The sequence below is a fragment of the Myotis nattereri genome, assembly GCF_964212035.1.
Source record: "Myotis nattereri genome assembly, chromosome: 9".
Taxonomy (NCBI): Eukaryota; Metazoa; Chordata; class Mammalia; order Chiroptera; family Vespertilionidae; genus Myotis; species Myotis nattereri.
Genome location: NC_138084.1, coordinates 31,074,304 through 31,090,374, shown reverse-complemented (window position 1 = coordinate 31,090,374; position 16,071 = coordinate 31,074,304). Strand labels below are relative to the sequence as shown.

Below are 16,071 nucleotides of genomic sequence, written 5' to 3'. Positions count from 1 at the left end.
TTTTTCTTTTGATCTTCATATTAGCTTTTAAAATGGTTTACTCATTGTTTATCATATAGTTGCCTTTACAGTGAGATTTTTTTTTATTTCCTCAATTAACTTATTTCTGGTTATGGCCTTTTCATTTCTGTAGAAAGAAGCCCCTTTAACATTTCTTATAAAGGCATTTTAGTGGTGATGAATTCCTTTAGTTTTTGCTTTTCTGGGAAACTCTTCAGCTCTCCTTCAATTCTGAATGATAACCTTTCTTTGAACATTTAAAATATTTCCTGCCACTCCCTTTGGCCTGTAGAGTTGCTGCTGAGAAATCAAGTGATACAGCCTTGGAGGGTTTTCCTTGTGAGTTTTTGCTTCCCTCTTGCTGCCTATGAGATTGTCTCTTTATCCTTAACTTTTGCCATTCTGGGACCTGGATATCATGTTTCCTTACCCAGATTAGGAAAGTTTTTAGCCATTATTTCTTCAAATATACTTTCTGCCCCTTTCTCCTTCTTGGACCCTTACTATGTGAATATTAGAGGGCTTGATTTTGTCCCAGAGATCCAATCCATCCCTTGTACTATCACCTTTTTTTTTTTTTTTTTTTTTTGCTTTTCTGAATGAGTGATTTCCATTATTCTTTCAGGTTGCTAATCTGTAGTGTATTAACTGACCTGTTGTTAATTCCTTCTAATATAGTTTTCATTTCTGTTACTGTATTCATCATGTCTGATCTTTGTTGTGCAGGGCTGGGCAAAAGTAGGCTTATAATTATTCGTATGGAAAATAATACAATTACTAAATAATCCTATATAATAAAAGTGTAATATGCTAATTAGACCAGGCATCCTTCTGGACAAATCCGGGGCTGCGAGGGCTGAGGCAGAGATGGCAACCTAGGCAAGCGGGGGCCGAGCCCCTTGCACAAATTGCGTGCATCGGGCCTCTAGTACAAGAATAAACTGTTTTGCACACTTAAAACTGTAAGTCTACTTTTGCCCACTCCTGTATTTTCTAATTCTTTGCTGAAGTTCTGAATTCCTCTAGTCACAAGTTTGTGGAGCATCCTATGACCATTTCTTTGATTCTTTATCAGGCAAATTACTTATCTCCATTTCATTAGAGTTTTTATCCAGTGTTTCTTGTCCCTTCATTTGGGGCATATTCTTCCCCTATTTGACTTTCTGTTTTGTCCCCATGAGTTAGATGATAGATATATTGCTTTCCCAATCTTGAAACAGTAGTCTTGTATAGAAGTGACCACTGTGTAGACAGTACCAGCAGGTTGAAGTTGGGGCAGGTGCACGCAGTACCTGGTGAGCCATGGACCAGGAACAGGGTCCGGTAAGGACACCCTGGTGTACACGTGTGTGTGGTAGCTCCCTATTGTTCTGGCTGCCCATGGTCAGAATGGAATCAGGGCAGGACAGCCTGATGTGTGTGCACTTCCTTGTCCTTCTGACCTGGTGTATGTGTGGTGCCCCCTGTTGCTTTATTACCAGAGTTAGGTCTGAGCGAGGCAACCTTGTAGCAGCAGCGCCCTACTAGGTTCTCCTTCTCTGGGTGGAGTAGCCCTGTGTGCAACCGTACCTTGTACCTGCTGGATCAGTTTCTGGGTGGAGAGGCCCTGTCCACTCGTGCTGTGGTACCCTCCAGTTAGTTCCAGAAGGGGTGGCTGGGGACAATACAGGGGCCATGTAGGAACACTGGATAGGGCTCCCCACCCACTATGCAAGTGCAGGGGAGACAGACAGTGGTGCTGTCGGTTCCTCTGGTGCTGAGGCGTTCCCTCAGCTCCTGAATGGCTCTTGCCCAACCTTCTTTACAAATACATGGTCTTTATTGTTGTGTGAAAGCTCTTCCCTTGGTTCTCAGCTGACTCTCGGGAAGAATTGCTTTATATAGAGTTGTATATTCACTGTGTTCTTAGGAGACGGCGAGTTCAGTGTCCTATGCTGCCATCTTGGACTCACCTCAGAATGTTACATTTTTTCTTTCAGAAATCCTCTAGTCATGTGCTGCTTCATGTTTCAGTCATGTTGCATATACAACATTGGTCCCACCAGGTTATAATGGATTATGAGCAAAAAGTGTGTATGCAATGCTGAACGAAAAGGCTGGACCTGATGTTGAATTTACTGATAGCTCTGGGTAGTTTAAATAGAAGAGGCTCAGCATGCTGTTTACCCACCTGTGCCCACCCAAGACTGGGACCCAGAGTTGACAAAGGAGCAAGAGGAGCAAGCTGGGAAGTGGGGTAACTGTCTTCTGATTGAAAAGTTATTCAGGAACAGATTTCAATTTTGTGTGTATTAATATATTAAATTCCTCTCCTCAAATCTATACTTTTTAAATAATTTTTAAAATTTATTTCGTTTTATTGATTTCAGAGAGGAAGTGAGACAGAGATAGAAACATCAATGATGAGAGAGAATCATTGATCAGCTGCCTCCTGCACATCCCCTTCTGGGGATCGAACCTGCAACCTGGGCATGTGCTCTTGACTGGAATCGAACCCAGGACCCTTCAGTCCGCGAGCCGACGCTCTAGCCACTGAAGCAAACCAGCTAGGACCAAATCTAGAATTTTTTAAACCTGGAGGCATTGACAGTACAGAAGAAAGTCTGAAGTGATCATTGTGGATAAAGATCATTTGAGAGCAGAAAGGTCACATTCCTTCCTAAATTTTGAGGAAGTAATTTTCAGATATCTGATTGACATCAATGACCATTTACAAACAGAGCTTTAGTTGTATTACTGTCTCCTAGGTACTTTAAATATCCAAAACAACTTTATCTCCGAAATCTCAAATTTAGAAATTCACCTCTGACCATAACAGCTCTATTTCTTTACACAGTCAAGTCAGGTTATTATCCATCTATCTTCACCTGTCTCATAAGCCCTGTTTAAATTTTCAATTGATCTATCATTTCATATCACTGTTGTCAGTATCCCAAATAACCCTTCCCTATGTGATGCCTTCCTGGAAAATCCCTTGAAATAGCTAATCCTCTACAGATTATTTCTAGAGAAAAACACCAAATGCACAAATCAGTATTACTAAAAGTTAATGTTAATTGATCTCAACACTGCATTGGTGTTTTCTCTAGTCAAACTCTTTTCCCATTCTCCTAAATAACATTTTAAAACCTCTGTTCACAAACTTGTCTGGCATCAATGACCCTCTCTTTTCTCCTTCCCTCTTAACATGTCTTTGCCTTCCAGCTTACATAAGAAATAGAGATTTTTATCAGGCAGATGGTCTCTGAATGTCCACCTAAATCCACAGCCATGGAAAAGTCTCACTACTCCAGGTCACATCCCAGTTCTACCACCTTAGCTGATAAACTGAGTGACCTTGGATCTAAATAGGCCTGAAGCCCTAGTCCCTGGCTGTAAAATGAGTGTAGCAATAGCAACCACCCTAGGTGGTTACTGTGAGAATTAGATAAAACAGGTAAGAAGCTTTAGCATACCAGTAGTTAATAAGTGCTCAATAAATGCTAGCTACTGCTAATCCTTTACATCTTGTGAACCTAAGGCTTTTGATTATCTGCTTTTGAGCCTTCAACCCCTCCCTTAATCTATTGAACCCTCCCTTTTCTGTCTGCATTTATACTCCAAAAGATTTCACATCTTTTTAAAAAAAGATTGTTCCTGGATATCATGTACTTCAGCTATAATCTTAATTCCACACATTCTACATCCAATTTTAATAACTTGTTTCTATTACTGCCTCTATTTACTCACTGCCATCCCTTCCCTCCTCAGTTACTTCAATATGGTTTCACCCAACTTTGATATAACTGCATTGAAAACTACTTTCATCACATCAATGATTCCATTTTCCTTAAACAGGTATTTTTTTTCACTTCATTCCTTGCTTGACCTGTTACTTGCCATTGTTAACCAGTAGTCTTCAAATGAATATACACTCCTGGTAAATGAGGGGTTCTACAGAATCAATTTCCCAACCCTATATATTTATATACACACTACTCCCCCCACCTTATCTGTGGGGGATATGTCCCAAGGCTGCCAGTGGATGCCTGAAACAATATATAGTACAAAACCCTATGTATAATGTGTGTTTTTCCTATACATACATATTTATTGTATAGTTTATACATTAGGCACAGTAAGGTTAATAAAACAACTATTGTAACAATATACTGTAATAAAAATATTATGCTGTACTTACCCTTCTTGTGATGAGGTAGGATGATACAATGAAGTAAGGTTAACGCTGTAGGCATTGTGACAGCATTTGGCTACTATAAGGGTTGCCTGAACACTGAACACGTCAGTTGACCTGGTAACCAAGATAGCTATGGCGTGACTATCGGGCAAGTAGCATATACAGGGTGGATATGGTGGACAAAGGGACGGTTCACATCCCAAGCAGGACAGAGCGGGATGGCTTGAGATTTCATTGTGCTACTCGGAACAGGATGCTATTTAGAACTTACGAATTACCTCTGGGATTTCTCATTTAATATTTTCAGACTGGTTGACCGTGGGAAACTGAAATGACAGAAAGTGAAACTGTAGTTAAGGGGGCAGTTACTGTACTTCTTCCTAAATTGACCCCCCTGAAAACTACCTCTCCTTTCACGGCAGCCTTTCTCCCACTCTCAGAAGGTGTCCCAGTTACTCCTGGCAACAGGAAAAACCACAGGAGTGCTTCCGGCATGCTCCTCCCAAGGTGGACCACCGCAGTTATCAAGCAGTGCCTTCCCTGTTTCCTCCAATACCTGACACTTCACTGTCCCCGGAGCTGGAAGGACCCTAACTTGCACCTACTGAAGATGCTGCCTCTTGTGCCATCATCAGCACCAAGATGTTGCCTCCTAAGGCTTTTGTATGGAGACATTTTGCCTGCCCATCTTTCCAAATTATGTGAGGCCGTTTTCTAAAGGACTGTTATGTTAAACACTAGAGGCCCAGTGCATAAAATTCATGCATTGGGGGTAGGGGTCCCACAGCCTGGCTTGCACCCTCTCGCAATCCGGGACCCTTTGGGGATGTCCGACTGCTGGTTTAGAGGTTAGAAAAAACCTTGTGAGAAAAAAATAAAAACAGGCCACTCCAGTGAGGGTGGGTTCTGAGGAACCAGGGTTAACTTTCTGCCTGAAGATTAGCCAGACCAGGGAAGAGGGGAGGAAGGAATGTGTGTAATGTGTGAGTGAGAGTGTGTGTGTGTGTGTGTGTGTGTGTGTGTGTGTGTGAGAGAGAGAGAGAGAGAGAGAGACCAGGAGACCCCCAAAGACTCCATATTCTTTTGTTCTAAAGCACAAAACTGCTTTCCCTACGCTTGTTCCTCTGCACATCCTCTCCACCCCATTGTCCTCTGGCTGTTCCTGCTGCGGGATCTCTAGCTACACCTCTCATTGGATGCCCCAAGGCTTCTTAGCTGCCCCAGGGTGGGGTTCCTATGGGAGTCACTCATACATGTGGGATCTGGGGACCTGAGGAACTTAACATGCTGACAGGGAACCTTTGGTCATTGGAGACCCTGAGCTAGAGGATACATGCTCTTCTTTCATACCTCGGGTGAGTAATTTTGAGGTGCTTTTACATGGCTCTTCAAGTCTCAGTGAGACTGAGCCCCAAGTTTCAAACAACAGTGGTCACCAGCTCGAGAAGTTACCTTTCTACTGTTTTCCCCTCCTTTTGTTTCCGCTTCTGTTCCACAGAGTCATTTCCCAAATATACTATCTACTGCAAGGCCCTGCCCCTGTGGCTGTGTTCTAAGGGCAACCCAGGCTCAGACAGGCTTATACCCAGAATCCCTACAAATCAGCAAGACAAAGATACATGACCCAATAGAAGAAGATGAGATTTGACCGGCACGTCACAAAAAAGGAAATCCAGATGGTCAATGAACATTTGAAAAAATGTTCAATGTCACTAATAAGGGAGATGCTAATACACCTGTATCATACACATCAAAATGCCTTAAGAAAGGTTTTTTGCATATATTATCTATTGCTGGGTAACAAATTACCCCTAAAGTTAGCATCTTAAGGAAACAAACATTTATCTCATAGTTTCTGTGAGTTGGGAATCTGGGCTTAGCTGGGTGCCTCTGGCCAAGGCTGTCTACAAACTGTAATCAAGGTGTCAGCCAGGTCTGCAATCATCTCAAAGTTCAACGTGGAGGAGACCCCACTTCCAAGCTCCCTCTCAGCTCTCAGGTGCTCTGAGGCTGTTGGTCAGAGATGTCAGTTACTTCCCTGGGGGCATCTTCATAGATTAACTCGCAACATGACTCCTCACAGTAAGCAAGGGAGGATGCCCAAGACAGAAGCTACAGTCTTGTCACCTCATCTTGAAAGTGGCATCCTGTTGTATTCCGTTATATTCTATTCAATAGAAGCAAACACTTGGGGGGAGGGCTTATTCATGGGGTCATTGGGGACCATCTGGGAGGCTGCACCACAGGAGGATATGGAGTAATTCATATATTGAGGGTAGGCGTACAGAGTAGTACTACTGCTTTGGAAAACAGTGGCATTTTCTTCCTAAATTGAAGATACGTTTATCTTATGAACTAGCACCTCTATGTCTAGGTATATTCCAAAAGAAATAGCCGAAACTGGTTTGGCTCAGTGGATAGAGCGTCGGCCTGCGGACTGAAAGGTCCCAGGTTCGATTCCAGTCAAGGGCATGTACCTGGGTTGCGGGCATATCCCCAGTGGGAGATGTGCAGGAGGCAGCTGATCGATGTTTCTCTCTCATCGATGTTTCTAACTATCTCTCTCCCTTCCTCTCTGTAAAAAATCAATAAAATAAAATAAAAAAAAAGAAATAGAGTTCACATACCCGAAGAGACATGTATATAAATGTTGACAGCATCATTTATTTGTAATAGCTCCCAACTGGAAACACCCAAATGTCCTTAGATAGTAGAATGGATAAATGATTGTTGAATATGCCTTCAATGGATACAACAAAATAAGCGAAACGTAGTTACATGGATGGGTATCACATCATAATGTTTAGTGAAAAAAAAGACAAAGGAATGCATTCTTTATTTTTTCGTTCGTACACATTTCAGAAAACAAACAAAACTAAGCTACAGTATTTGGCGATGCCTGCTTCCATAGTGAAACCATAAAGAAAAGGCTAGCCCTAGCCAGTTTGGCTCAGTGGATAGAGCGTAGGCCTGCGGACCAAGGGGTCCTGGGTTCGATTCTGGTCAAGGGCACATACAGCCCTGGTCGGGGCACGTGCGGGAGACAACCAACCAGTGTGTGTCTCACATTGATGTTTCTTTCTGTCTTTCCCTCCTCTCCCACTCTCTAAAAGTCAATGCAAAAATATCCTTGGGTAAGGGTTAAAAAGAAAAAGGAAAGGCCAGCAGGTGGTTACTACAGAAGTCAGAAGAGTGGTTATCCTTTGTGGGAAAGCCGAGTGCTTCCGAAGAGGCATAGGTATGGCCACAGCTCCCAGCAACTTCTTGACTGAGGTGGGGGTTAGACAGGTGTGTTTTTTTCTGATCATTTACCGGGCAGAACATTGTTATTTTGTGTACCTTCTATATGTATGTTACATTTCACCATAAGGAGAGATTTCACAAACCTACACACAAACCCACATCCTATTATCCAGCCACGCACAAAGGCAGACCAAGGGGCTGGCCTGGGGGAGCGCTGGCTATATGTGAGCCAGTGTCCACTTTCGGGACCCCTTCCAGTGGGAGCTCCTGTCTGCCTCACCTCTTGATGGTGCCAAGCACTGGAAAGAATGGAAGGCAGTGCGGCTGTGCCTCCTGGAAGCCCTGTTTGCAGCAGGGTTTGGCCTGGAGGGGCTGAGACAGGGCCCAGCCTCCTGCAGTCATTGCAGGAGGTGAGTGTGAGGGTCACCAGGGCTGGCTGCTGGGCCCCGGTCAGGAGTCAGGAGCAGGGCGCCCTTTTGGAGCAGTCGCTGGAGCTCGGCTCTCAGAGACAACCGCCCTGTCTCTATGACTTCAGGGAGAAGACCTGAAAACCCTCTCTTACCACCTCCCTCCATCCGAACTTCAATGGAAAGGTCAAGGGAATTTTCCTCTCCTTTAAATGGAACGCATCTTTCTTGGGCCCAGAAAGAATTATTTATCAGGTGTTGGCGGCACTCTGCTTGCCTTTACAGGCCCAGCCGTGCTCCGAGGCACGGCAGACGACTCTCCTCCTGAACCCCCGTGTATAGGCCGACTTCAAAGCCAGGGCCTCAGAGCCGGCGCGGGGCTCCGGTTTGGGAGCTGACATCAAAGGGGGCGCACAGGCGGGTCGGACAGCCCACGGGCGGCTGCAGGCTGCGGGGAGGCCTCAGAGGAGTCGCCTGTCCTCCGGGCCCCGGGAGGGTTCAGGGAAGCAGCCTGGCAGTGGCACGGCCCTGCGAACCCCAACTTCAAAAGCGCAGCCACTGCTTCGCTTGCTGCAGGCAACTGTCTAAAATGGCAGGCAGATGGCGGAGGGTAGCAGACCCTAAACCTGTTCATCCTGCCGAGGCAGGTAAAGAAGACAGGGTTTAACTGTGGAAGAAGCCCCTGGGGCCCTGGGCTCATAGTAAGGTTCATACCTGAGGGCAAACCAGCACAGTGGTGGTCGGTGACTGCTCCATGCCAGGTCAGTGCCTAAGGATGACCTCAGTTCGCCCTCAAATCACACGTGGAAGGAGATACTGTTATTCCACTTTTCAGAACAGGAAACTCATGCTTCGGGAGGCTCCGTGACTCGCCCACGGTCAGTGTTCATGAGGGTGGGTTTGAATTCCACAATCCCTATTCTTAGCTACTTCTCAAGAAACTTAGAAATAGGCATAGGGATGCTCCCAGGGGCCGAGAGCAACGATTTTCAACCTTTTTCCTCTCACGGTACACATAAACTAATGACTAAAATTCTGACCAAACATATAGGTATAATTTTGATTCATTCACACCGGTTGGCTGTTGTCATTTTTAAAATTGTATTTGACAATCTAAGGGAAAAGAGGTCAGAGCCCCTGACTAAATAGTCAGGTATCGCATTTTTTAAAAATTCTTGCGGCACACTGGTTGAAAATCGCTGGGCTAGAGTATAAAACGTGGAACAGCAGAGCAGAGGTCAGCAAAGTCACCTGGAGAAGCGAGAAGGCTCCCCGGCCCACAGGCCTTGACTCCTTGCATTCATTCAACAAGTTATTTCTTAGTGCCTTCTTTGTGGCAAACATTGTTCCGGGCACTAGAGATAATATAATGAACAAAGCAACGTTCTTGTTCTCATGAAGTTTATACTCTTCTGGGGGAGACGGCAATCATAAAGAAGAAGAGTAAGGCAGGCATCCAGTGATTAGAACTTAAAAGCAGGTAAATGATAGCGAATGTGTGTACTTTTGCCAGTGCTTCCTGTGGGGCCAGGAGCCATGCTTAGCATTTTCTATGTAATAACTCATTGAACCCTCATAACAGCTCCCCGAGGTAGTTGCTAATATAAATCCCTATTTTGCAGGTGAGGCATGGAGAGGTGAAGTAACTTCCCCAGGGTCACAGGGCTGGCAAAATGGCACCAGAATTAGGTCCCAGCAGCCTGGCTCCAGGGTCCGCGCTCATCACCTCCGCCTCCTGGCTGCCTCCTTTCCGTGGTGCCAGCCGAGGTCACGTGCAAAGGAGACACCGAAGGGGCCGTGCTGTCTTATTCTGTCCCGAGAATAAGCCCTCCCCAGGCCCGTCTTCCAGGCTGCAGCTTTGGCCAGAACACGGGGAGGGTTTTGCCGAGATGCCTACACCCTGGTTTTCTCGGCACAGGACCCAATTTCCCAGCTCCTCCCAGTGACCACGCGATCTCTCAACCCAGATGCTGGGTCTGAGAAGGAGGTGGTTTCTAGATCCAAGAAGCCTCTGAAGGCAAACAGACTGGGACCCACAGGAGCCAGAAACTTAGTCCACCCGGGCTGTGTGCCTTTGGTGGGCCGGGACAGCCCCTCTGCATGTGCGGAAAACGAGCCTTTGCGGATGTTCCAGGGCCCTGGGCCAGGGTGGCGAGAGGGACCACTGCGATGGACCACACAACCAGCGAAATGTCCGAGACGCCGAATCAGTTAAGGACTGGAATGCGGCTCAGGGCTCGGCGGGAAAGCATCTGGGGCTGATTAGTGACGTCAGCCCAGGGGCCGTGGACAGTGGCAGCTTCCTGTTGACTCCGTGACCTCAGCCAAGGGACTGGCCTCTCCTTCCTGCTCTCATGTTGTAGGTTGCAGCCCCAGGCCAGGGAAGCACACTTCTAAGCTTCGAAAGCACAGTGTGAGAGACAGTGAGCCACGGAGAAGTGAGGAGCCCCTTGTTCCTGAAGACGAAACCCTCATCCATTCCACGGAGCCCCTAGCAAATCCTTCCCTGCTTTCCACAAAAGCCTCTTCCCTGTCCCCTGCGCTGTCCCCAGAGCTCAGAGAGGACCCTTGTGTGTGCGGCTCCACAGCGGGGCTCAGCCTCCACCCCAAAGCACAGCCCTTCCTGGCTGGTCCTCACCCCAAAACCACGACCCACGGCCTCCGCCAGGCGGGCGAGTCCACCCCCACCCTCCAGCCTCATCTGCACTGAACATCCCTTGTTGGGCTGCGGCAGAGAATACTCAACAGACTCATATTAAAAATGCCCTTTAAAATTCAAAAGCTTTGAACTAAAGAAATACCTCGAGAAGTTCTCATGGAAAGTTCAGCTCTGCTGGTTCAATTCACTACACTTAGATGCACCTTTTCAAATAATAGAGGGAAATGTAACAGGGTCAGACCCAATCAATATGCCTGTTCAAACGGAATTGCGGGGACTCTGATGTGCGCACGTTTTGTACTCTGCCTTTGTACCCCGCCACTCACGCTGAAGAAAGGTTTCTTTGCTCGGAGAGCAATGAAAGTGGTCGCCTTTGGAGTGGAGGTGGCCAAGCAATGGCATGTTTACTGGGCCGGGAGGGGCTGCCGTTTTTGATACACACGCCCCCACCCCCAGCTTCATCTCTTTGTTCTTTTCATATCAGCACAAAACTCACGTGGGCAAAGTCCCTCACGAGTCCCGGCATCTGACACTGAATCGGAAGCAGGGGGCTCCCAGCATTTGCCTGCCACGTCTCAGAAATGTGATTTGTAGGTTGGACGAATAATTGGCTGCTTCTTTCCCACCCCTGGTGCCCACCAAAAACGGCCGTGCCATGGAGCACTGTGCCAGAATCGGGGGAAACGTTCAAAGCCCAAAATGGGCCCTCATCTGGCCGACTCAGGCTCCGCATCCACTCCATCCTCCTCGCCTTCCACCCTGAGCTGACCTGGGGCAGACAGGGTTCCCTGGCCTTGGCTGCAACCTACAACGGCTAGGAAGATTCTGCAGAACCCAGCTTAACGGAAGACAGCGAAGGGGGAAGGGGCTGGAGGCAGTTTCCATCCCACAACCAAACACGGAGTTAATGACGGGAACAAACAGATGCTTGTTTTCAGCACCCACCTCACGTGCACTCACAAATGTGCACCCGCCTGAGCTCTAGTCACTGAAACAGAGCCTGGGCATGCGGAGAATCTAGGTGGTCAGGAGGCTCCACTGGGGATCAGGAAAAGGTTTTATTCCCAGCCCCCATATTTCCGACTGGATCCTAAAATGTTCTTTTGGTTCTCAATCTGGGCCTGGGTTGAAGTTAAAACTCAGGAGATGTCAACAAGCAGATGCAGGTACCCCCTTCGTCAACTGTAACCGCATCATTAGAACTGCTGGGGCGCTGTGTCCCCGCTAAAGAGGCCAAGCTCACCTGGCTGGCGTGGCTCAGTGGTTGAGCATCAACCTATAAACCAGGAGGTCATGATTCAATTCCTGGACAGGGCACATGCCTGGGTTGTGGGCTTGATCCCCAGTCAGGGGTGGGCAGGAGGCAGCCAATCCCTCATCGTTGATGTTTCTCTCTCAATCCCTTCCTCTCTGAAATCAATAAATCTTTATATATTTTTAAAAAAAAGCGAAACTGGCCACGTGGACTTTCCCAGGGTTGTCCCCATGGGAGGGCCCCTAGTCAGCCAGCACTTCCCCAGATGGCCCCCTCTTACCTCAGGAAGCCAGAGTCCTCGCACGGGGGGCTGGGCCTGCTGCCTGCTGCCCCCGGATGCAACGTGAGCTCTGCATGCAGCCTGAGTTGGGGGCCCATCATGCTCTCTGCAGGTTGAAATGTGGGCCATGCTTCTCAGAGAAGTCTACACCTCCTTCCTGCGGGAGCTGGAGAGAACAGTGAGAGTGGCCACGTTCCCCCTCACAGAGGACTGGGTGTGAGACCAACAGTAAGGAAACCCTGACCTGCTCTCACCATGTGGGGGGCATGGCGCCCAGTACCTTTTACTTTCCCTGTGCTCGCTGTCCTGGAGGAATCCTCCTGCAAACCCCATTTCTCTGTTATGGAAATATCTCCAAGAAATGCTTAAATAGGAGAGGGTTTTTATTGTAAAACTCAGAAAGAGATCAGTAGCTAAAAGACGGGCAGTGTCCCCTGTTCAGAATGCCTTGGAGTGTAGTCGCCCCCCCTTAAATAGCTGGAAAGTCACTCTAAACCACAGGTGCTCTTCTTGGCAAGAGAGAAAAACTGCCATTACAACAAACTTGGAAATACACACGTCCCTAAACGCAACCGGCCTCTTGCCTTCTGTTTTAAGCATATATCGCAAGTCAAAAGGAATTAAATACAAATCCACTCTGCAAAGGCCCTTCACTAACCCACCTCATTGGGCCGCGCGGGCGGGCGGTGTGTGGGTTGGAAGGGAGCCGGCGGAGTCCCTCCTGCTGTCTTGGATTGCAGTCTGCCTGCCAAGCCAGCCCCACACGGAGTCCACGGGGGTGGGGTGGGGTGGGGTGGGGGCGGGCCGCCTTGAGCAGCGGCTGGGCCAGGAGCACCGGCCTTCTTCCCCCAGGCCTCCGAGGTCCATCGAGTAGCAAGGAGCTGTCAGTGGGAGAAACTTCCCTTAGGTGAACACAAGCAGGAGCAGGAGCTGACAGTGCGGATTTTCCAAAGACTAACCCAGGCCCCTCGTGAGAACACAGCCAGCAAGAAGCAGGAAGTGTATCAGGATAATATTTTAATCTGTACATCACATTTTTTTTTTTTTTTTGCAAACCATTACACTTTTATTTAAATTAACTTTTTCTTGCAAAATATTCATTTCATTTTTCCAACAAAATCTTTATAAAGGCAAAAATAAAATCTTATTTTGGCAATTGGCATGACATCGATACTGGCAGCATATGGAGTTAGTTAAAAATAGACGGCAACTCCTAAATATATTCAAGACGTTTTTTTCTGACCATAGTCAAAGACCAATTTTCATTTAAAGCGTGGCTCCACCGGATGGGGTTTTTTGTTTGTTTGTTTTCCTTTAAACATCGCTTTCTGTATGCAGAATGTCATGAGCTCATGACTTAAATATAAGGGCCACCAACTCTACGCCTGGCTGGGCAGCCCCCTCCTCATCTGAGGCTGGAAGTCAAGTCAAGGTCCTGCCATTGTGCCCTGCTGGTTGGCAGCCAGCAGGACGGTGGGGCACACTGCCAGCCCTCTGGCCACCAGACCGAGTCCTGGGAAAGCTGACTCAGGTTCTCCAGGGGCAGCCAGCAAAGGTCCTGGATTCCGACCCCAGCCTAGCCTGGAGTCAAGTAGTGCTGGGTAGATGCCACCCAGTGTGGAGTTTATTGCTTACGATACAACAAAAGGTGCTTCCTCTCACCTTTTCTGTATTTCAAAGTATATTTTTTAAATGAAAGCAAACCACTTTTTTTTTTTTAATCTGAGAAGGGCCCTTTGCTGAGAGAACCTCATGGGGGGACCGGGAGCCAAAACTCTTGAACTCACTGTTTCCCGAAACCAAACCCAAGGGCCAAGGCACAGACTTGGGCTCCACGTGCCATCCTGGTGGAGTCTCCACTCCAGAGCCGGTCATCGGCCAGGTCGGGGTCAGCTGAGCTCTGCAGCCCCAGGGCCCCTCTTTTCCCAGGAGCAGGCCCAGGACCCTAACCGCAGAGTCCACTGGAAGCACCTGCTCAGATCCAGCCTTCACCTGAGTTCATCGGTGTCGGACTTGCCTCTGCTTTGCCCTGCCTTCCTCCCCCTCCACACCTACCGCCCAACAGTACCTGAATCTGCATGCGCAGCCCCCACATCCCGCACCCTCGCCTTTCCGGCCACTCAGCCCTTGAGGTGAACAGTAGAAAAGATATTCTGATTCTAAAATACAGTGTCAGCATTTTACAGTGTGTATCAAAAGTGCGTCTGTCATGTCAAAAGGAGTCAACTAACACGAGGCGGGGGTGGGGGACCCAGCCCTGTGGGGGACACCCCCATCTGGTGGGCTGCCCCCTCCCCCAGCCAGAACCCCTGCTCAGCTGGGAGGGGTTTTCTTGGGGGAAGAAAACTCAGTCTTCTCTCGGAGCAAGCTGGTTCCACAGGAACGCTGGCTGCAGGCCTCTCCTCCGCACGCTGGTCACGGGTCAGTCGCTGCCTGGGCTGCAAACAGCACAGGAGACCGTGAGAACCTGGCAGGCCCTGGCCCACGTCTGGGGAGCAGGCATGTCTGCGCACACACGTGACACGGAATGACAGACAGACAGGCAGAGCAGCAGAGCAGCAGGCGGAGGCAATGCGGCAGCTGTGGCGGGGGCATCCTCGGCTTCCAGGACTCAGGGGTGCTTGGCCCCACTCTCCCCCAACCCCTGCCACTTCTAGGAAGTTCGCCAGGCACATCCTGGTCCCTAAACTGGGTCCCTGCTCTGAGAGTAAGAGGCCTGAGCAGACCACTCTGGGGTCCAGTTCTGGCCCTGCCTTAGCTTCCCTGAGCGACTTGGTAGCACTCTCAGCCTCCATGAGTCTTAATAGTTCATCTAAAACCAGGGTGATCATAGTCCCCCCTCCCGAGGCTTCAGTGAGGGTAACAGGAAATGTGGGTGCGCTCGGACAGGAGCGTGAAAGACCTGTTCACAGCCACGGGCACCGGAAGCTGCGGGGAGAGTGGGTCCCCTGCCTCTGCATGGCCTGGGCGGTGGTGCCACACCCAGCGCTCCAGGAAAGCCACACACAGCCTGCCTGAGCCCAGCAGGCCCTGAGGCCTTTACCAGGACCCGCTGAGCATCCCCCGGGTGGTTCTTCATTCTCCCCTGAGAGCTGCCTGCCTCTTCCTTCTACCCCCAGACCAGGGGGAGGGGAAGCTCGTGGGCTCTGCTCTGAAGCTGGGGGAGGGCCCAGGCCGACAGACACCTGCGGAAAGCAATGCCCCGCCCCTATGCACACCCTCTCTGTCCCCCAAGGCACCCTTCTCCAAACAGCTGGAGCCGCTGGGGGTGGCCCGGGGAGCCCCGGGAGCTGCGGGAGAGCCAAGGCGCTGACTCCGCACTGAGGGGTTCTGGCGCTGACACTTACAGCTGCGACTCCCTGGACACGTCCCTCAGGCCCCTGAGCTTCGATTCCTCGTCTGTAAAATGGGGGTGGATACCTTCATAGGGCTGTTGTGTGGGTCAGAGAAGAGGCTTACAATGCCTGGAGCATAGCAGGTACTCAACAGTGTTAACCATGAGGACACATAAAGGAAAGAGGGGAAAACCCCACAAGACGGGTGGCAGGGAAAGGACTGCTGAGACTTTTGCTCTGAGCCCTCCGTGACCAGGTGAGGCCACGGGGCTGGGAAGCAGCTCACAAGACCAGACGCGGGCCTTCCGCCCACAGCCCAGGGCCCCACAGGGCGTCTCATCACTAAGCGCTCACATGGGGAGGACTCAAAGCGCTGAATGGCTGAGGCCCATTTCCCATGGCCCTGGGCAGCCTCCCCGGGACCTGCCTTCTCTCCATCCCAAAGTGCTCACGTCACCGAAGGGGCGCACCCGTGACACGGGATGTACTAGGCTTGGCTCAGACGCCAGTTCCGTGTGGCATGGAGGGAGCCCTCATCCGTTCCCTGAGCCTCAGTTTCCTCATCTGTAAACTGGACTTTTCCATCCTCCAGTTCTTCGACTTCTTTGGCCAAAGCCCAGCGCGGGCCCATCTAACTCTCCCTTCCCAGCCTCCCCCTGCCTCCGGCCAGCCCAGCGGCCTGCACTGGGCCCGCGGGGCATTCTCCGGCCTGCGG

At 49.3% G+C, this 16,071-nt stretch overlaps 1 protein-coding gene across 2 annotated transcripts in view; it reads right to left on the bottom strand.

Moving 5' to 3' along the window:
- Nucleotides 1-13,022: 13,022 nt before the first annotated feature.
- PLEKHA7 (pleckstrin homology domain containing A7) overlaps nucleotides 13,023-16,071 on the bottom strand; it is a 72,164-nt gene continuing 69,115 nt past the window's right edge. For both annotated transcript variants that reach the window (XM_081099612.1, XM_081099611.1), the window contains one exon: nucleotides 13,023-14,459. Coding sequence is in view for 1 of the 2 variants with exons in the window: in XM_081099611.1 (XP_080955737.1) it covers nucleotides 14,437-14,459 (23 nt within the window). In the remaining variant the exon portion in view is untranslated. The remainder of the gene's footprint in view (nucleotides 14,460-16,071) is intronic.